Here is a 22613-nt window from a genome sequence, read left to right on the forward strand (position 1 = left end):
TACAGTTTCTCAAAATCAATCAATTCTTGAAGTTGCTAATGTCAGCGTAACCTTAAATGTACTCATCTTGAAAATCCAGATATCTATTTAAACAACAATTAATTATTGTTAGGAGAGGTGTTGCATAGTTCGACAACTAAACAGCCCCAAGTCATGTTTGCAGGTTTAGTTGCAATGTGCAGGACTTTATCAGCTAATGAGAGCTCAGTCCTCAAAATTAGCACAAGTCAGGATCATGACTAGAAATGTTTCTAAGGCAATGACGAGAACTAGCGTGGGTCATTGCATGAGGCATCTGTCCGTTAGTCGGAATGACCATCTGCTCTGCATAAGAGCAGATAGAAGCGTATATGCAGCTACTTGTTGACTGTGAATTTACACACATACAGTCCATAGCATCCAAGACATTTAATACAGACCTGTGGCTGAGCCCGTTTGGGAGTCGGCAACATGTGTGATAGAGAATCGTGAAACCATGAAGCGGTTGAGCGCTGCTACGGCTGCAGGTTTTGTGGCCTCAGGACTGGAAGTGGATGTGGGTGAGGACTGGGGCTCGGGGATGGTGTTGGGAGAAGATGAGCAGGGTTCAAACAAGAGGTCACCTTTCCATTCACAACCCTGACCTGAATGATCACACACGCATTTACAACGATGATAAGCAACGTGGGATGAGTCAAGTATTAAGCTGTGAAGGATTATATGTCCTGGGGGGGGGGGGACTCACCTGGCTCTAAGTTGATCCTATCTGTTCCTTCAGAAAAACAAAATGTTTCGTGAGATTTTGCTTCAAGTTCAGGTTCTGGTTGCTGGTGGCAGTCAAAAGCTCTTTCCCCTGATGATGAGTCCGCACCGGTGAAGGTGTAATCAACGAGCTCTCCTGTTGGGCTCTCCTGGAAGTCACAAACCAAACATGTTGCTTCTCAGGACACATTCTTAAGATGAAAAGCAATGCTTTCATTTTTGACCCATTACCACACCATTACCTGGTCAAAGAGGAACACGGTAACGTCGTCAAAAAAGGACACTGCTTTTTTCTTCCTATCCAACTCATTGCAGAAGGACTGGGCCAAAAGGCTTGGCATCTTCAGCAGGCTTCGGAGGTGCATCGCCCTCCTGCAGTCGCTGACAACGACTGGCACTGTGGCGAAATCCTCCTCACTGTCTTCGCTCTCTTCATCTTGAATGTTGTAGGTCCTCAATTCTTCATCAGATTCACTGTCTTCGGAGTCGTCCTCATCCTCTGCCTCCTCCAGCGGCGCTCTCACTTCTTCTCCACACAGCTCCAACAATGACGAGGCAGAAGAAAGGTCTACAGGGCCATCGGATTCTTCAAGTAAACTGTCCCGCGAGTCACTTTCTTCTGCATCTATGTCCTCAAAATCATCATTTATTCTCACAGACTTCTTTTTGTCCTCTGTGCCTTCCTCGACACAACTAAATTCTGGTAGCTCTTCATCCTCTGCAGATCCATCGGCATGTTTATTTTCCTTTGTGGCCTCGGTGGATTCCGAATGCGAAGCCTGGACAGGGGAGCAATCGTCTGCTCTCCTGTTTCCTTCATGACGGTTTCCTGAGTCCTCCCGGACAGCGGAAGAGGATTCGGACCCAATGGAGGAGCTAAAGTCCGAGGAAGGTTCCTCTTCCGGGTGTTCTGTCTCCAAACCAAGGTCGTCGTTTGCCGGGGCAGACTCTTTGGTTAGGCAGCCTCCCATTTGTGGAGGAAAGGGTGACAGCATGGACAATCCAGGGGCAGGAATAGATTGGGGCGAACTAGGGTGAGCCTCAGGGAGGTGAACCAAAATGCAACTTTTGATGCCTGTCGGATTTTTCAAATGGTCTTCATTCCTGAATTGCTGTGTCAAAGAATCAACATCTATGACTGTGCGCATTTTCTCATCGGTGATGTCACCCTTACCTGAACCTTCATAGAATTGATTTCTCCCCTCTGAAGAGCTTCTCCCGTGTTCAGCACCATAGTCAGAGGAATAGGCAGAGTCCCTGCGTGGTTTATTATCAATCACGCTTTTTAACTCTACCTCGGCGTTGCTTGTGGAACTGCAGACCCCTTGGCCTAAACCCAACGGTGGAACTAGTTCTGGTTCCCCATCCAAGCACTGGTTCCACTCAACACCCGGGGGCTCTCCAAGCTCTTTGAATAGAAACTCTGGGGATTCGTTATTCTCTGTGTCATAGCCACTGTCTAAGGATTTGGGAAGGACGGGGGTATTGAACGGATCAGGGCTGAAGGCCTGATCCGAGGTGCTTGCCAATGACGAAGACAAGTTAAGGGTGTCTACAGAGTCTGGAGTTCTCTCTGCATTCTTCAATGGGCTCAGCTCTTCTTCCTCTACTTCACCGTAGTCCAGATTGAAGTCAGCAAAGATCCCTGATGTAATATCTGTGATGTCATCATCATCATCCTCACTATAGTCGCCAAGCCCAACCAGGCCAATGCTGGAGTTGCTGACCCCCATCCCACTGTCCAGTGCTCTGCTACTAACCGATGTATCTGGATAGTGTAGCCTATTGTCTCCCGGACCAAAAGAGAGTCCTGTTGAAGCCCCCTCCCAAATGTGGCCTCTCTGCTTGACTGAGACTGTCTGACCAGTCTCAGGCTCCTTTAAAGAGGATGGGGACTTTACGTAACTTGCCTCGCCAATCAGTTTAAGTTCAGAGTACAGTCTCTCCCCCTGATGCAACAACTGCTTTTCATATATCCCCTTCCTCTTTCCATCCCCCATATCTCTGGTATTACTACTTACTCTGTTAAGAGAATCAATACCTATAAGAGCTTCTGCATTTAATTTCCTTCCCACCAGAGTGGTAAATCCCTCCATCTCCTTAGGACAAAGCTGAATGCGTGAACCTAACTCATTAGGCTTGCAGCCAGCATCTCCACTTTTAGCGTCAAAAAAGCCGCAAGACCTGAAACTCTGGAAGGTTCTGGTGTTGGCCTTGGTTAACGACCATACTTGAGTTGCATGAGCATGATCAGGATATTGAACGTCCAGATAGCTGTCATTCCCACCCGCTGTCTGCCTTTGATCGAAGCTCAGGCTGTTATTGTTTGCGGAACGGTTTGATATCCAGCTAGTGGGCTCTCCCTCGGAGAAAAGGTCCTCCTCAAAGTCATCACTTCTGGGACAGCTTACCAGCAAGCCGTCATCTGTTCCGACATCAATGCTAATGTGGTCAACAATGGGCAACGTCTTTCTGAGGGGGCCCGCCCTATTGCTGCAGTCTTCATTGTCCATTCTGGGACCTGTGCCCTCTTCCAGGTAGGGATCACAGAACCCTAAGCTGGGGCTGCTCACTGCTTGTAATGAACTCCGTGGGGTTTCTAAATGACGTATTGGATGGACAAGATTTGATTTGGGTTCTGATGAGGTATCCAGTTCAGACAGACACAAGTGGTGGTGTCTCTTGTATGTTGGCGACTTTTCACAGATTACCGTGCAATCCTGACTCGATGATACGCAGTCGTTGGAGTGGCCTAAATTTACAGGAGTGGTGCTGGCCGACTGTTTGAGCACTGCTTTAATGTTTAGTTGGACAGCGGGGCTTGAATCTGAATCATAAACTATTGACTTGTCAGTAGTTGCCCAGTAAGCAGTGGACTGCTCAATGGACGACCCAATCTGACTCTCAGAGGACAGTTTGCTGCTGCTGCTGGCCTCCAATCCTGGGCTGTAGTCCACCCCGTTGTCGTTCAAATGAATTTTACAGTCTACTGGCTCCTCGATGCGAATGTAGTACTCACTGCTGACCGGGGGGCTGTGGGCGCTCAGCACTGGGACCACGCTGGTGTGTTCAGGCTGATGGTAAGATGGGGACATGCCTGAGGTCAGGCTGTCTGTCTTGCAGCTCCCTGATGGGCTTCCTTTGCTTGAATAGTAGACATCTTGGTAATGTGGGTTCCCCTGTCCCAGTGGTCCGCTGGTGGAGGAGGAGCAGTAGGGCTGCTCAGCTCGGGCCTGCTCCCACTTGTACTCAAAGTTGAGACCGCGGCTGGTCTCCGTGACGGTGAGTAGGTCGTCCCCAGTGTCCGAGTGAAAGCTGTCCGAAAACTGCTCCAGGAGGGGGAAGGAGGACGAGGCGGAGGAGCCCAGCTCCACTGCTTCAGTCTGGTCTGCACTGGTGTCGTCTGCTGTGGCAGGCGTAGGGGTCAGGACGAGCGCTGTGGATGTTGCTGTGTGTGAGGTGCCGCCAAGCAGGTTGGGCCTCAAGGCATTCCACCGTTGTTCAAAGTCTTCCTCAGCCTCATTGGAGCCTTTGGCACACAAGTATGTGACCAGAAGTTGCACTTCTTCACTGTTGGGTCTGAGTTCTGGCTGCAGCCAACAGAACTGCATCACCTCATACCTAAAGAGCAATTACAGAGTGAGGAGGGAAAAAATTAGAGGCAAAAGACAGTGCATATGAAAAGAGGTCTTGTTGAGATGATGACATCCAGCAGTTGGGATATATTTAGAGTCCTCCTTGTGTGTCTGGGGTTGCATGCTTGCTCCTCAATGTGTTCGCCACCTCAACTGCATTCAGTTTCATCAGACACAATTTAGAACAATGCTTTTGACTGTTCTCCTTGGTAAGGGTGAATAGCATGGGTCACCTCTGGTGAGTGTCAACCCAGGCATGTCTCTGCACAGTGTGTCACCTTGAATGTGTGGTGGAAGCCTCACCAGCGCTCAGCCTGGGGGAACCGGAGCTGAGGTTTGGCTAGTTTGAGCTGCTGTTCCTTCACAGCATAAGTTAGCACCTGTCTGTCAGAGTAGTGTCTGTACGGCTGGGCTCCAAGCTCAAACAGCTCCCACACCGTCACCCCCAGCGACCTGGGGCAGGAAGAGAGATCACTACCTGCGTCCACCAGCCTTATCCCAGAAACAGCAATGTTCCTAATGCTGTGTGTGTACTTATAAATATAATATATACATTTTTCACATGGGTATACTGAACACAGATAATGCAATGATTGAGGTGAACTTGTTACTGCAGCACTGATCAAACTGAACAAGTTCAATTGATTATTATTATTTATTTATTTTGCTCTTCGTAATAACTACAAACTAAGCGGAGATTTTCCGGGTACTACAACCAATTTGGCTTGTTCCTTTATTCCAACCCCCCCACACACACACATAATCAGATTCTGAGTTTGCAATTGATCGCGATTAATCACAGCTGATTGCGATGTTTCCATATTTTAATCGATCAACACGAGATAAAAGAGCAGATCGAATCATAGCGTAGCGTGTTCTTGATTTGAGATCAAACTGAATCCGACGAAACTCAGTAAATGTTATTGGCATGCATCAATGCTCAAAAACAAAACAAAACGTAAATGCAATCAACATTATGGTATGTAATTTGAAGGAAAAAAAATATCTATGACATATCTCACCATATGTTGCTGCATTTTGTTTGATCGACGATGAGCAAATTTCCATGGACCTCATCTATGAGCTCGGGTGCAATCCAGCGCAGCGGCACCCAAATCTGGTCCTGAGTTATATAGTAGTCATCCTGTAGAACAGCAGCAGTCAAACAGATGTGAGTACCGGTTAATGTGAGGAAAGAGCAGTTAGTCAAAATGATGACCTCATCAGTTCACAGTCCGACCTTGTAATTGCTGTGTGAAAGCCCATAGTCTCCGATCTTAACTGACATTTCTGATGTTAGCAGGCAGTTTCTCAAGGCCAGGTCACTGTCAAAAACAAAGGGAACCCGTCACCTCATGCACCGCGACTGTGCAGCATGAGCATGCTTTCAGATCATTTTCACTTGAAATGTTATTTTGATTCGTCTCTAAGTGGGGCTCGGTTGAGAAAAAGCAAATGTCAAATTCGTCAACTGGGGAGGGAAATGAGATGAAACTACAACCATACAGTCTGAGATTCCTTAGTTTATACAAATCTTACATACTTAAAGTACTACCAGAGGTTATTTTTAGTGCTCGTTCTCTGTATCGTCAGTATATAATGCAATATGGAGAGAAATGTGTTTCTTTTTATGCAATAAAGAAACATGGATTTCCAGCCCCCCAAAAAAGATTTGCAAACAAAAATAATGGATTTGGAATCTTTTTTGGGGGGTTGCAAATCCGTTTTTTGTTTGATTGCATAAAATTAAACACATTTCTCTCCATAATGAAACACATCGGTATTACGTTATGTCCAGTACTGTCACTAGAAGAGTCTTCCATAACCGCAAATGCTAAATAAAATAAATGTGTAGTCCTAAACTGACCATGTGACGACAGACTGCATTTCACTTGACAGCCACCACATGGTTGAGAGAGCAAGGAGGAGGGGTTCACCTCCTGCAACAAAATCACTGATGCTGGAGTTTGTCACAATTACTCGGGCAGCACCAGGATGTTGTTGCAGGAAGAGACCATGAGAGGATGCACGGAACAGGCTTCTTTTCTGGGTTATTCATACCGATGAAAGGTAAACCGAGCTGAAATGACTGAGCAACACTGTACCTGTGTATGAAGTGGTATTTGTGCAGGTGCAGAAGCCCTGAGGCAATGTCGCACGCCATTCGCTGGAGGATCAGCGGGTCAGGGCTCTCCGAATCAGCCATCCGACAGCTGCGCAGATAGTTCTTCAGGTCGCCCTGAAGGGAGCAAGGAAAGGTTGACTTTCTCAATAATCCACATAACTATGGACATAGGGAGGAGCCAAAGAGGTGTTTGACATGTGTCCCACCAGAGGGCAAAGCTCCATGACCAGCAGATAGGGAGTGACCTCTGAGCACTGAGCCAGGCACTGTAGAAGGGCAGGGTGTTGGAGGGTTCTGGTAAAAGGAACAGGATTTGAGTTTGTGCTCATCCACATGGACTATGATGTAGAAGTCATGATCTGGTAATTCATTGTGTGACCCCCTGCCCCAGGTGTTTCGCTGAACTCACTGGTATGGCTGAACCTCCTCCAGGAACTGCATCTGATCCTGGACGCTGGCACTGGCTTTGAGCTCCTTCACCACCACCTGGGTGGTGCTGAGGCCCGCGTTGACCTCGCCCAGCAAGACCTGAATAGTCCAGAAAGGAGGAATATAGATCGGAATTTATTCAAAAGCAATTTCCCACTTCCTAAGTGAGACCATATGAGGGGGAAAAAAACAATTAGAATGGTGTCTGAGTAACTCTTCAAGATTCAAGATACTTTATTATCATTATGCAAACATAATAAAATTGTGTGAAGGCCCACGGCTTAAGGCACTCATCGGAACATAACGAAAAACAAAATCTCTCTTAACTCTGGAAGTATTACAGCGGCATGGCCTGCCCAGTAAATTGGGATGAATTTACTGTGACTGTGAATTCCAACTCCGCCCCCCAACCCCCCCCCCCCAGTTGCAGTTGAAACAATTTAAGTACGGTATATAATAAATAATGGCTTGTCTGGATCCAAAAACTGTGGAAATTGTTTGTGTAAAGAACCCAAACCCAAAAACAAAAAGCACATTTTACCTTGCCAAACCAGCCGTGGCCGATCTCCTTTAGATAAAGCAGACTATGCCGACCAAGGTCGGTGGATTTCAGCAGCTGGACTGGAAAGAACGGAGAGAGAGAAGCACAAAATAACTACTACAGATTAGAAACACCGGTGAATGGAAATTAAAAGAAAACATCATAATGGTGATATTTGAATAACAATGGATCCCAAGTGAACAGGGAAGCTCCACAGATGAGTTAGTGAAGGAAAAATACAAACCCCCTTTAGCTGAACAGCAAATGTACATTTCCTCAGTAAAATGTCAGATAACTTCAGAGGAGAAAATACCAAGGTCCTATCAGTAAAACATTTTTTAGAAAAGGGAGCGCAAGCAGTGTACAAGTTCAAATACCTCCATGTATCCTCATTTTTTAAGAATGGAGATGAGTAGAAAGAAGAGGGCGGTGCGGCGGCACGGCCAGCCACCCTGAGCACCGTGACGGGGACTGAGTCCCAGGCAGGGATGGAGTGCCGGCTCAGAGTGTGAGAACCACGATCCCGTGGCCCCAACCTCAACCCCCAGGCGCCTTAGCCTCATTGTGCCTATGTGAGAAAGAGCCCTCGGCCGCAGTGTGTGTGAGAGACAGCCTCGGCTGGATTTAACCCTCCGAGCCCTTGCGCAGCTGAACAAGCTCGCCACGCCGCCTCTCCCAGTCTGCATCGAGCTCATCCTCCAACTGGGATACACACAAACACACACACACAGTCCTCGTCTGGGGCTCGCCAGCTGTCGAGCAAAGACAACAAAGTCCCCGGTTTTCCTATGCAAGCTACTTTGGAATCTACGGTAGACTGCGCTGATTGGAAGCTTCTCACAGCTCGGAGTCCAGAGGGAGCAATCTGCAGATGGTTCCCTCGCAGGAGTTCTGAGGAGGATTTCTGCCCTGGACCAGATTCTCTGCTCATGTATCACGCCCGATGTGACGCTCGCGCGTGTTGGTAGTGTGCTGCTTGACGATGCCCAGTAGTGACACAAAGCCCACGTCATGCTCCGTGTCACCCAGGACGGCAGCATTCCTCAACCCGAAAGGACAAACGCTCCTCTGTCACCCCCATCTCAAGGCTCCCCTCCCGATCCTTAGGTCCCGGTGCATGCCACCACCCATCCCCTATCGCTCCTCATTCTGTCACAGACCCTGCTCTGTGTTCTTCCCATAATGCCAGTCCTCCACTGGTGCGTTCCACGGACATTTCAGCCTGGCCTTACGCTCACCCACTGCCCAGCCGGCCTAAATCGATGTCATTGTTCGGCCCGCTCACTCACACACTCACGCTGCATCTCCTGGTACCCAGTGCACCAAACACACACACACACAGACACACACAAGATCCATTCTCTTGCCGGGAAGAGTTTGTCACAGTGATAACGCTTCAACACGCCGGACCCCTGAGCCTCCACCACCTCCTCCCTAATGGAGAAAGAAAAAAAATTAATTATTCCAAACGTGGAATGTGTGAGCGTGAGTGTGCATTCTCGCCCTACTCGTGACATTCCCAGAGAACACGGGTAGGGTCACGGAGAAACAAAAGGTTGGGGTGGGCGGTGTGGAATGATGCCCACACGGAATCACTTTGGCGCAAACTCATTTTGTTGCGTTCGAAAAGCGCTGCGTGACCTCTTAGATAAAAGATTAGAGCAACACGTGAGAAGCAAGGTTGTCAGATCAGTGGCAAATGCTGCGCTGCGTTCACAGCAGATAAAGCGATGGCCGGCTCAGAAGGGAAACACGGCACTCGTGGTCAGAGCATTAACTATTTAAATGCCGTTTTTGGTCCACATTCAATTCATGTGTTCATTTTCATCAAGAGTCTGTCAGTGTGGAGGTGGTGAATTAATAACGTGTGACATCAATGTGTACGCCGCAAGCTGTGCAGAGTCTGTCTTCTTTATATTTGTGCATGCTTCTTATAAGTGAGATTTTTGCAAAAAGGAAAATAAACCTTAATAAACCTTAGAAGTTGATTTGACTGTCTTTAAATGAGATAAAAGGAATAAGTGCGAGACTGGCCAACGAAACGAAACATTCCCTTTCACACGCTTGTCTCTCTGATTATTTATCCATTCCTCACCCTGCAACACCTGGGCCAATCACACTGCCGTAGCTGTGGAGGACAGAGGGGAGGCTACCGATTGGCTGTGAGACTGAGGCTGCCTTGTCCAATCATTGCCAGAGCTCATATCCCAGGCTGCCGAGCCCTAACTCGCCACCCTTCTGACTGAGCACAGTGCAGCACAGACAGCAAGTGAGTCATGCAGGGAGAGGCATTTTGAGGACCCAGGATTGCACACATCCCATATGCACACACACACGCACACACACAAACACACAATGAATACATGCACAAGCACTGTAACTAAATGGATGAGGCGACGTGCAATGACCTGAAGAAAGATGAACACGCTGTGAAGATGCAGGGAAGGATCATGGGTAAAGAAAATGGAAAAACAGTATAAATGTTGGATTGTACAAAATTTGCAAGCATTTAAAACATAACCTCAGGAATCTCATCACTGCAGTAGGTCCAGTTCTAAATGCATTATACGATGGACAGATGTCTGGCCCTTGTTGAAAGACTGTGAGAATGACATGGCAAATAATGCACGACAACAAAAGATGCCATATTGGATCCAGTCTGCTCCAAATAAATAATAACCTCTGAATAACCTCCTCATTTGGAAGAAGTAAAAAAAATAGCAAAGAAAGGTTCATGCTCAGTTTCTTACTGGATCTGCCAGGCTGTCTGGAAACGGGCAGGGAGACCTCCGTGAGGGGAAGGATGTAGACCTCGGGGCCATTATGGGAGGAAGGTGAGGCCAGGCCGGAGAGATCTGCCGGGTACTCTTCTCCATCAGTGTTTTCAAATTCCTGGTGCACAAACACACTGGGATTAGTGATCCATCTGGAGCCACGCGACTGATGAGGTAAGACAATGATTCAGCTGCGAAGGCATTTATATATACGTTGATGCATGCCCACCTATAGCCACAGCTATAAGTCTCACACACTGTAGGAAGGGTTTGACACATGTCCTCAGTTACAGTTCTCCGTCCACCTGAGCGTTATTTCTCAGTAACACTATAAACACAAATACTGCTCAAATGAGTGATGGTGTTCAAGGAAGGCCAATATATGTCTCATATTTCATCCAATGTGTGTGACACAGCATGGCTGAGTCATGCTGGCAGCTGAAAGCAACACAGAGGCCATGTGTGCCAGCCTGAGACAGCTAAGGGCAGTCAGTCAGTCGCATCATTTGCATTCAATGAGGCTGCTGTTGTCGGCAAAATACTTGAACAACGCTGAATAGCATTGTTGCTGCTACGATGAAACATGAACACATCGATGAGCGCTCATCAATAGATGAGTTGATTAAATTGATTAGCCATTTAATACAACTATCTAAGAAAATATGATTATTTTACTCAAAAGCCTGATTTAAAAATATGGATGTTTTTAGGTGCGTGTTTTTTGTATTGCACTACATTAGTGTTTAGTACACCAACACATGATGCCTGAAAAGTGCTGCTTTCCTTTATCCACTGCGCCCACACGCAAGCACACACACACACACACAGTTCATGCCATCCCTCCCCACTTCCAGCAGGGGGCAGCGTGAGCTCACCTTGAAGCCCATGTCGCCCTTCTTGCAGCAGAGGCAGGCCAGCATGAGGAAGACAAAGGTGAAGAGGCCAGAGAAGGACACGGCTACCACCGCCAGGGATGAGGGCCATGACAGCTCGCTCAGCGGAGCCCCATCTGCAAGCATCACATGAAGATTGTGTTAAAAGGGTGGAGCGGCACAGAGATCGTACGGCAAACTGGGCCGCGCAGGAAATGAAAGACAAAATCAAGATAAAGGTGATCTATTGTCTTGAAGAGAGAAACGTGCGACTAATTATTAGCATGCCCTTCTGCTTTCCATTTATCTCTGCAAATATGCATCTCTGAACAAGAAGCTGCCTCCTGCTGTTTAATTATGATTTTTTTTTTTATCTACATATCATGCAGGCTAAAAGTCTGATACCACCGTGAACACAATCACTGGCTCTTTGGTACCGGTAATACTTTAATAAAGCACCGGCAGCAACGTCTGGGGTGTAATGGCTCACTTTGTTTCCCCTGTAAACAAATGCGATAAATAAAAAATGCAGCTGCAATCGGGTTCTTGCTTTCTACAGTGCTGTGCAAAACTGTTGTCACATTCATGATTCAAATTCTACCTGAAGTGAATTTAATTTCAATAACTCCTCTCCAGAATACACAGTTGTGCACACAATGCTGTTAAAGCCTAACATTCAATGACAGTTGTCTGAATGCAAATCATTTGAACTGCATATAAACTAGTAAACAAGAAGCACGCAAACAGCGATTTTGTATAATTCGTTTTCCCCTTCCTGTTTTTGTGTGCACATGTACAGCACACATATCGAGCGGTCTGTTCAGCTATAGGACAGGCTAGAGGGCTAGATGTCATTAAGATTAATATATATATATATATATGTTAATCTTATTCTTCTCGCAGACATCTTGCGTTCACGTGTCATACATATCAACATCATTAATCTTAAAGCATTTTCACACCTCCAGTATTCAAACAGCAAATGTTTCAGTGATTCATATTTAATCAATAAATGATTGGACTTTAAACGGATAATTTTAAAATTATAAAAGGAACCAAAACTGAGATGCTCCCTGTCTCTCTTGAAGCATCCAATCACCTGATCAATCTGATTTTCAACCATGAGCCACATATTTTATCATTAAGTCTGACTTTTTCCACAGACACTTACAACTTTGTCACTACCTTAGAGTTGTGTTTAAGTACATGACAGCGTGTGGGGGAATTCCTGGAAGAAGAAAATGCCCAATGATGATTCTCTCCTCAACCTTTCTTTAGCATGACAAACAGCTTGAAGCAATGGCTAATCGGTGAAGTCATTGAAATCATTACACAGTCCCCGCTTAGCATCACAGTTCTTTTATTTCTTGTCGAAATTATTCTCCAAATTGACAACCTAGTTTTTGTATGTTGTAACCATTATTAAATCTTAATTCACAAACAAAAAGATTATTAGGATTAACCACAGGAAACCGGCGGCAATTTTGTTTTCATAAAAGCAACCATTGGAGAACAAATCTACCCTCCTACTTTGAAATAAAGTAAAGATCACACAACCCAAGGGTGTTTTTAAATATTTGAGAAACAGACACGGTTTTGCCAGCTCTATAGAGTAATGAAAATAAAGCACTTAAAGCCACGGTTTCATGCTCAGTTTATTAAAAAGCTGTCTGGGAAGATGAGTAATGTCCCAGCAGAAAGGAGTATCCTCAATTCAGGTTACAATATGTAGGTTTTAGGGACAGAGTGAGAGAAAAAGAAATGTGTTTCTGTGTGTTGAATGAATGTATAAACGAGGAAGTGCAACTTATTCGTTTCATTTCATTACTTAATATGGCTCCATTCCACTTCTGGCTGATTGGTTTTGTTTGGGTTTTTTTGGGGGGGGAGGGGTGGATTAATAAAAGAGAATTGCCTAGATGTAGAGAATCAGAGGCTCAAGGAAGTAGCAGGAAAGCTGCAGAATGTATAGGATTTCTGAGCGCTCAAGCGTGTACGCATGAAATGAGAGCGTAGTGCACGGACACTGAACTTCTCATGGTAGATCGTAAATAAAGCATGCGCCTGTGAGGTCTTTCTGTTGTGCTGCAGCTGCAGCAAATTAGCGTCAGTTCCACAGCAACTGTGATATTTATTCGGCGTAAGAACCTGGTTTACACGACAGAGCTCATCCTGCATTCGATGAATCTCTTCAAAATATGCACGGGCAGCAAAGGGAACAAGAGCAATCAGGACAGGACTACAGCAGCCCATTGTAGCATTTAATCAATAGCAGTAGCAGCAATTGCTTTTTTGACTAGATTGAAAGCGGCGCCTACATAACCATAATGCCATTCTGGCTCCTAGAAAATCGAATTAAAGATACGTACACTTTGATTCTGATTAGACACAAAGTTATTAATTGGTTAGTCAACAATAATTTTCTGTCAGTTGGAAATATCAGGAACTCGAGTACAACTACTCATTTTTTAACATTTAACATTGCTTATGAGTGAAACTCACACGCATGTATCCGTAATTCAGCCTGGAGATGCTATAATTCCAAGACTACCTGTGCATAATGTGGTTTTTCATTCACCTTCATCATGCTCCCCTCTAGTCACATGATGGGGGGAGCAGGATGGAGGCGGCTGACCGTAACAGGCCCATGGGGGGAGGAGATGGACTCTTTGTCTCAGGGTAGTGCTTCGGGGGGGCGGCAAACAGGTTCTTCCATCGGCCCTGCCTGGACTGCACCAAGTTGCCTCTCACAAAAGCACACACACACTCACACAGCTATGAGTGTGATATTGGAAGAATGGTGGGAAGCACTTTGAAAAAAGACTTAACCCAATCCATTGGAAGAAGAACTTGTACACAATGTTTAAATGAACCTTATAAATGAGAAAAACTGCAAGAACTGGTGAGATATTTGAGTGAAAGTCGATGGAGGAGAGGTGCGTCCTGCAACAGCATCGCAAAAGGCAACAAATCACCAGCAGCAGTCGAATAATTCCAGTCTCAGGCAATTGAATATAAGCTTAGACAAAGAAATATATATTTTCTAATGCATGGATATGTAAAATGGACTCGGGGTCAACTGTTGCATCAAGAAGTCATTTGAGCACCCCATTTAAATAACTTATTCTTTTTTTGTTTTGCTGTGATTGATAGTGGCTGGAAGAACTGATGGGCTGGATTTAAAGAAGTCAGCTCTCCTCTGACACAGCCCATGGCTTCCCAAGAGAGAAACATGTCCCCCCTTTTAGCAACACTCTGCTGAATGCAGCATGAAGAGGGGAGAGAGAGGGAAGAAGAGACAAGGTTCAAGACGAAGAGGTGACGCTTGATTTGGTTTGATATAGAGACACAGAGAAGGAAACACTCTGCGACACGCATGTGCACGGAAATGTCTTGAGAAGGGCTTGACAGCGGAGGGAACAGCATGACATGATTAATGGCAGAGTGCAGCATCCACCGCCGTTTCACATCCTCTCTGTGAATGACTACAGATGGCAGAGCGATGCGCTGACCTGCGGAGACGTGATAGCATTCATTAACTGGGTGTGAGGGGCCCCCTGGGGCCACCATAAATCAGCAATGCAGGCCTGTCGTGTCCGTCCACCCACAGCCTTCAAGGGCACCAGAAAAGATCTGAATATCTTCATATATTTAAACGAGTTTGGCAAAATTCACAAAGTATCCACGGTGAAGGTGCGAGATGGGCACCAGTCATTTCTTTGGGGGGGGGGGGGGTGCTCTACTGGCTGTGGTTCTGCAGAATGAGCAAGTTGACTATGAACATTCAGGTGTATCCTCTACAACAAGGTGAAACTCACAGACACTGTGAGGCGGGCCTGCGCTTGTCCATGCACGAACTTCTCCTGTCGTGCACATCCTCCTCCTGCAATCAGCTCATTCCGGTCACCTGTGCTCCTCGGCTCACCTGCAGCTCATCTCTCATCACCCCTGGACACTGCATATACTCAACTCAGATGCCACGCCCCCTTGCCAGATTGTTTAGTGATGATTCCTTCTTTCCAGCCTTCCAGACTGACCCTCGGGTGTTTCGACCCTGCCTGCTCCTTTGGATTCTGTTCCTTTGGCTCTGTCTGCCTGTTCCCTGTTCGTTCTGATTACCCGGTTTGTGAACTCTGCCTGATTTCTGGAACCGTCTCATTGCCTGCCCCATATCTGGATTTGTCTGCTGTTTTGGACTGACTACCTGGTTTCGGAGAATAAAGCTTAGTTATTGGATTCCACGTCTTCTGTGGTGCATTTTGGTTCTTACCTGCTTGGTCCGTGACACACAGGTGACTAAAGCTAAAAGCATACCCTGTCGCCCTTCAAACTGGGACTTCTGTCTCTTGGTATTAGCACACGTCGTTTTTTTTTGTTCGCACAGCTGTAGTACTCTCTGTGTAGCTGGTTGTCATCGCAAGGCACCATAACCATACCGTGATATCATTTTAAATGTGATACAAGCGCACAGGTGCCATGTCACAATAACAAACTACTATGTATATTTTAACAGTAAAGATGGCTGCATACAGTATGTACAGTTGCAAGACTATTTAAAATGAGAGGTCTGGGTTGTATTTACGTTTGTCCCGTCTCTCGGTGGTGATGCAGGGCAGTGACAATCCTCTCTAATTAGTCGTGAGCATTCTGTAAACGTTCATACGTGTTTACGCAAGCTCTAAATAAAATGTTTAGTGGTGTAAAGAATTGTTGCCTGGTGGAAAATATCTTCTTAACTTTGCACCCGCCCATTTATTTCTAATTTATAGAAATAATTATTTGAAAAGATGCCCAAGATAAGTTGTCTTTGTAAATGACAGCTCTTCACTATTTCTGTTTTTTAATCTCTGGTAGTGTAATGTCTCAGACGACCTGAACCACATGTAGTTCCTTCTATGACGATAGCATTCACACACAGACCTGACGGGACACAGTTCTGCACAAAGGAGCTCCACGCTGCCCTGATTGGGCCCTTGTGCGTTTAGGCCCGGCTAATAAACACAAATTAGTTGCATGTGCAAACCCTATCGAGGCACAGAAATATGTGCTTAGAAAACTGAATACCAATGGAGGTATTTTCTTCCTGTGACAACAATGCATCATTGTATTTTTATTAATTCACTATGTGCATACTGTCAGTTTTGTATTGCTGTGTCTTGTTGAGTGGAGCACTGTTGCTGATAGAATTTCCCTCTGGGATTAATAAAGTATTCTGATTCTGATACTCTGCAATGAATTAAATACTGCATGCGACCCTCTCGAAAATAACAATTGTCAAATCGAGCACACACAAACGACATTGTCGCACAGAGGAGACACAGTTGCTTTTGCATGACTGCTTAAATCCACTCCATTCTTATTCTGGCTCCCCAGAGGCAGAATTTGCAACGAAGGTTCCTGATGTTACATAAGCAGGCATGAATAATCAAATAGTCAGCAGTGGCAGGATTGTGCCGACTGATTCAGAGGGCGGAGCCTCTCTGAACGAGCCACCGTCCAATTTTTCACACGTTCCCTATTAGTACCTGCGTCACTGTGATACGGCCAGCAGTGGTGCACCCATCAGTATGCGAGGGCAGATGGAGGCATCCCTGCATGTGGACTGATGATGATGATGAATATATTTATTAGATAGAATGTTAGAGTACAAGTACAGTCACACAGTAGCATGTATTACAGTACAAGTACAGTCACACAGTAGCATGTATTACAGTACAAGTACAGTCAAACAGTAGCATGTATTACAGTACAAATAACGTCAAACATCCTGTCTAACAGGAGCATTTCAAAAAAGCCCTTGCGGGCTTGTTTCCGTTGAAAGTCCTTCGTACATAAATCATCCACAAAAAACAATACAAATAACAATACAAATAAAAATAAATCCAATATTAAATTACGCAATTGATGCAACGTAACATTAGAAAGACAAAAATAAAATGTTATTACACCGCCAGTGCAAACTAACAATTAATCTAAAATAAATTACACCACTGATGCGAGATGACAATAAATAACTTACATAAATTACAATAAATTACTAAAGCAATTAATACGTGCAACATAGGTGGACAAAAAAAAAGGAGGGGGGGTTTGACCCGGAGAGAGTCGTGATGACTATCTCCGTTTCTGTCCCCCTGAAAGGTGTATTTTTAGGGCCTTTTTGAAGGAGGCCAAAGAGGTGCATGTTTTGAGGGCGGGAGTCAATCCGTTCCACCCTTGGGTGGCCGTATTGTAGAAAGATGATTTACCCATGTTAGTCCTATAGGAGGGGGTAATCAGGTTGTTGTTTGAGCTCCCTCTAGTGTTGTGGCTGTGGGTGTCACTAAATCTGTGGAGGTGTTCCGTCAGGTATGCAGGGATTGAGGGGACTGAGGGCAGAGCTGCACTGACTATTTTAAATGCCAATCCCATTTTGAGTTGTTTAACCCTGTCTTCTACCCTGAGCCATTTTAGGCTAGCAAAATGTCCAGGAAGAAGGTGGGTCATGGGCCCCAGATTGAGGAGTAGCATGACTGTGCATTATGTTGTTGTGCACAAGTGACATTAAAGGTGTCCATTTTACCATTCCTCACATGCACACTGGCTGCTACTGCTGCCATCCCCAGGCATCAGAGGAGGCTGCCCAAAGACAGACCTCCCAGAGCCTTGCATCGTCAGCTGATGGTGAATCAGCATTGCCTTCCAGGTCGGTCTGTCACCTGCTTGCTGTGTCAGCAAAGCAATGCATATTAATTCTGTCCCATGGATGCAGCCGGTTTATAAAATATCTCCCCAAAAGCTGCTTCCCCCTCCAAATAGGAGTGCTCTCCTTGGGTTTGGAGCTGTACGTTCACACACACACACACATGCACACAAAAACACGAATAAGCTCAAGTATGTGGCAGCGACTGGAGTCAGATTATGAATTCTGCTACATCTCATCAATCTCTATGTGACAATTGGCCGGGTACCATGCTTCTCTTTAAATGAGCAGGTGTGTTGGGGGGGGGGGGGCAGCTATAGAGCATTGCATGATGGATACTATGGATCAAAAATGTAAGTGTGCTCACTAAATCATCCCCTTGGACTCAGAGTCAGCATAGCCGGGAACAGCAGCCGATTCAGCTCAGTGCACCCCTTCCCTTTAAAGGACTCTCGCATTTCAGTCTTTAGCACCGACCATAAAAATCATGGGCTCTTCCTTACATGCCCCCCCCCCCCCCCCCCTGTCCACCTACTCCATCAGTCCTCAGTGCTGTTCCTATGCATGAGCAGAATTGCTGTTGAGGGGCTGCTCTAATACGACAACAATGGGTGAACAATCCAGACCCCATCATGAAGCTACTTGCGTTCTGCCTCACCCGCCACCTAAAACTAACCAATCCAGACGTGCATTTCAATTCAGTTCTGAGGGTAGACATGTACCACAATCAGTCTGAAGTAAAAAAAAGAACATGTGTCACTGCCCAATCACGAGGGGGAATGTTCAAAATCGAACTGCGATCTACTCCAGACAGAAACTATCAATATAATTAAATTAGAAGAGGCCCCATGAAGAGCCTGATTTAACATTCATTTTGCTCATGATTCAGCTGTTAACAATTTGCCTGGCTTAAAATGAAAAGGCTCCACGCCTCAGGTAGATCTGCATCATATTTAACCGAACATGAGACGGGTACGACCTCCTCAGCATCCGCCACACTTTGATAACTGCTTTTCAAATATCTAAACGGACAACTTTTCCTCTCGGAGGATATTTTTACAAGCACAGATCTTCATATCCACAATGTCATTTCAATGATTCGTCTTATGCCAGGAGGGGATTTGTAAATCTTTCGAATGGCTACTGAAAGTTTGCAGCCAAACATGCTCCAATAACGCAATACAAATGTTGACAATTTGCTGTCATGTTGTGCAACGCTGTCAAAAGTATGAGAACCAAACCCTCTCCCACCTTCACGGGGTTAAGCACAACTCAACACAGCATCCAACTCAGCTTTTAAATGGATGCACCTTTTAGACTCACGTGAATGAGAAGTGGGGGGGGGTGCTGCGATTGGGCTAACGCGCGAGTTTAGTTTGAGGACGCTGCACTCAGATTCTTCATCCTGTTTGCACAAATATATTTGTTCTGCTGCAAATCGAGCGAACGCCTGAAAGCAGAGGCATGACTCCCTGCCAAGGGGTTCTCTGTAGCACTGCAGCAGCACCACGGGTTCTCCTTCATCAAGGGTGCCCCCCCCCCCCCCAACCCCCAAACTCAGGGATGATTAAACGCTGCAACCGAATGGGGCACAGATAAGCTAGAGACACACACCTCTAAGATATGGAAGTCAGGCACCATGCACACTCTCAGATTCTGTGAAGGATGGCCATCTGTGCAGAGACGTTTAACCCTCTGATGATGCTGATGCTGATGATGATGCTGATGATGATGATGATGCTGATGATGATGATAGTGGTTCTAGTGCTGGCAGTGATTATGGTGTCCAATGCGTAATCACATCAAGATGATGTGAGATGATGATGAAACCTGAACAAGCCATCGGCGTGACGCTTACCTGTGTCAAAGTGGGAGCTGAAGGCAAAACCGGGATTGAAAAATGTCGATGACATGATGACAACCACGCGCAGGGTCAATAGCATCATCCTCGTTGCGCTGCGGGAGACAGCAAAATGCCGAAAGACGAAAAGGTCAAGAACAAAAATTCCCGACTCAGGCGCGTTTCAGATTTGGCCGCGCTGGAGTAGAAACAGCAGCGCGCAGCATTTTTTTTTTTTTATTCCACTTCGCAGACAGAGCCTGCAGCGATTCCTGTCCACCTTCAGCTCGAAGGGACTTTGAGACAGATGTTGACATTTGACATCGCCAGTTTGGCAGCAAAGACCCGTCTCGCTCTTTCTTCCATTTTGCCGCTATTCTGCGCGGGTTTGCGCGTGAAACGCCGTTATATACACACCAGTTCTATGCAATAGAAATGTTAAATCTGGCACGCACGCCAAACATTTGGTAATCTTCCATGCAGCTGTGATTCCTTCAGAGTAAGAATCGTAATTTTCATCCCCCGATGCGCGTGAAATGCGTTTTATTTTTTATTTTATTTTTTTAGAGAGCGCAGCTATAATGCGTCGGTTCCGATGCGCATTTGGGTTTCAGCTTCGGCGCGGGGACGGGCCAACACGTCTTGCGCCAGAGTCGAGTGAAATGAAGTGCAGGCTTCCGTTTACCGTTTTCAAAATAAAACCATACATAATTGAATACAATATTTCCCCCTTTACTTTGAAAGTAACCACCCAGTCATTTCTTGTGGAATAGCCCTGTAAAAATATACACGCGCGTAATCTCCGCACTTTGTATGTTCAGTTAACGAATATTTTGGGTGAGGGGAGATCACAAACGTCAGCAACAAAATTAAAAATCCCACGACTGATTGACAGAACCAAATGGGCAGATTCATTAATTCCTTAATTCATTTTCTTGAAGAGGAGACAATCCGTTAATGTCTCTTCTTAAGCTGCTTTTCTGAATTTGGGTGATTACTGTTTAGGCTGGACCTTATTTCATCATATTTCAGCTGAGAGGTAGGCTACACCCTGGATAAGTCGTTAGTTCATAGCAGGGTCACATAGAAAGACATACATTCACATCTAGGGTCAATTTCGAGAGGTAAATTCACCTAAAATGCCTTTTTTTGGAAGTGGGAGGATCAATCCAGAGAACCCGGAAAAAGCCCAGAGAAATGGGGAGAACATACAAACTGTGCACAAAAGGTTCCCAGGTGGAATTGAACCAAGGACCATCTTGCTATGTGAGGCGACAGAGCTACACCCCGTGTGATTCAAATAGCCAGATTCAGATTGTTCTTGTAAATACTTTTGTCTACAAAGAACACATTAAGAATTATTAAAAGAAAACTACAAATATGTCAGGTCTGACCCATTACCGGTTCATGAACTAAAAATAGCAGCACATTTAATGTTGAACATGTGAGCCTCCTCTGGTGGCAGGGCTAGAAGGTTGGCAGGGTTTGCTGGATTATTGCCGAAACAACCAAGTAGGCGACCCAGCAAACGATCAAGATGAGATCCCGTCTCATTTCATGGTGGTGTTTTTCTGTTGCAGCCACACGAGAGAGCAGCACTAGATCATTATTAGAAAGACTCAAAAAGGAAGCCTGAGAGATATCAGCAGGGGAGAGGAACCGTGCTTCAACTCGTCTCTCGCATCAGCAGGATGCAGCTGCATTCCCCATGTTTTTATTTAGCTTCATGCAAATTGGGAGTCTAAAGCTACATTTGACTGACTTCATAAAAAGAAAGAAAAGAAACAATATTATGTTATCTTGTAAAAAATAAGGCATGAAAAACTGAAATACACATTTATATATCTTGCCTATACTGTGTTTATATGCAGTAGTGCTCAAAGTTCTCCTCTTGCCTCCTCGCTGTCTTTATAAGCTTCAGTCTCTTTTCTCCCCACACTCTGACCCTGCTCGTCTCTCAGCCGGACCATCAGAAACATTCACGCCGCACACTGAAAACGTGCCTCTGTGCTCCTATCACTGCTCTAACATGGGAGATATTATTCACTGTCTTTTTATTTTCCCTTCAGACTGATGAAATTCTGAAGCCTCAACAAACCTAAATTACCAGCTCATCATAAAGAGTGCAGAGATGCCGGACTGTGGTGTAGATACCACACTAATAGATAGATAGTAATAGATATATTACTACATGATCTGGGATAGCTTTTATTCTGAAGCTGTATCGTAGTGATTCTCACTGTGACAAAATCTCCTTGCTGACTTCTGCTTTCTGAGTCTCGAATCAACTAACGCTCTGTATGACTGTATGACTTTAAAAATGACTGTCAGCTAGTTTCATTAATATTATCGCAAAAAAACCAAGAGGATAGTGACAAAACTCCACCACTTGAAGTTAATAGATAATTAAACAAGAACTTCAATTTTGGTGTTTTGGTTTACAAAAAATGCCGTTTGTACAGATATATTGTCGACCTTGGGGACAGATGTGTGTGGTAAATGTTCTACTCATGACGAAAAGGAAAATATGAAGTTCTGAATGTGTTCTGTAGACCCCGGTCAAGTCCTGATTCACTATGATGGCAGTGGTTTTTATAAAGCCTTGTGCCTCGCAAGTAAAAAAAAGTAGAAAGTAGTTGAAGTATTTAGAGTTGTTGTTGTTTTACATATCTGGGGTTTAATCAAAGTAAAATATATATATATAGATGTACAAATAAAGACCTTCTGATATATTAAATACTTTTGTGTTTTAGTTGACAGAAGACGTAAATGTAATCCATCATGCAGATCCATCTCAGAATCTCAGGTCCAGTGTCATTTAATTTGCCTCTCCAGCACCTCCTCCTCCTCCTGTCAGTCTCTCTCTGCTTCAGTGCTGTAATAAATTGCTCCTCCAGCACCTCCTCTCCTCATCCTCCAAAGCAGTAAGATCACTTTCTGAACGAGGAGACCTTTCTCAGCACACACTGACAAC

General features: G+C 45.3%; 1 protein-coding gene across 1 annotated transcript; it reads right to left on the reverse strand.

Moving 5' to 3' along the window:
• Nucleotides 1–408: 408 nt before the first annotated feature.
• On the reverse strand, nucleotides 409–19742 carry LOC137905591 (serine/threonine-protein kinase LMTK1-like). The gene is made up of 15 exons (XM_068749837.1): nucleotides 19658–19742; nucleotides 11121–11254; nucleotides 10222–10363; nucleotides 7472–7551; nucleotides 6911–7029; nucleotides 6708–6795; nucleotides 6482–6615; nucleotides 5617–5701; nucleotides 5399–5520; nucleotides 4680–4829; nucleotides 2763–4362; nucleotides 984–2618; nucleotides 851–890; nucleotides 725–751; nucleotides 409–623 (listed from the first exon to the last, which is right to left on the reverse strand). Exons 1-15 carry the CDS (start codon nucleotides 19740–19742, stop codon nucleotides 409–411), a joined length of 4656 nt encoding a protein of 1551 aa, XP_068605938.1.
• Nucleotides 19743–22613: the final 2871 nt, after the last annotated feature.

The sequence above is a fragment of the Brachionichthys hirsutus genome, chromosome 16 (assembly GCF_040956055.1).
Source record: "Brachionichthys hirsutus isolate HB-005 chromosome 16, CSIRO-AGI_Bhir_v1, whole genome shotgun sequence".
Taxonomy (NCBI): Eukaryota; Metazoa; Chordata; class Actinopteri; order Lophiiformes; family Brachionichthyidae; genus Brachionichthys; species Brachionichthys hirsutus.

Coding starts and splice junctions, on each gene's coding strand:
- LOC137905591 (XM_068749837.1), bottom strand. CDS start 19,742: ATGCTATTGACCCTGCGCGTGGTTGTCATCATGTCATCGACATTTTTC. Junction 11,255..19,657: donor CAGCTCCCACTTTGACACAG/GTAAGCGTCACG, acceptor TGATGCTTGCAG/ATGGGGCTCCGCTGAGCGAG. Junction 10,364..11,120: donor AGGGCGACATGGGCTTCAAG/GTGAGCTCACGC, acceptor TTTGTGCACCAG/GAATTTGAAAACACTGATGG.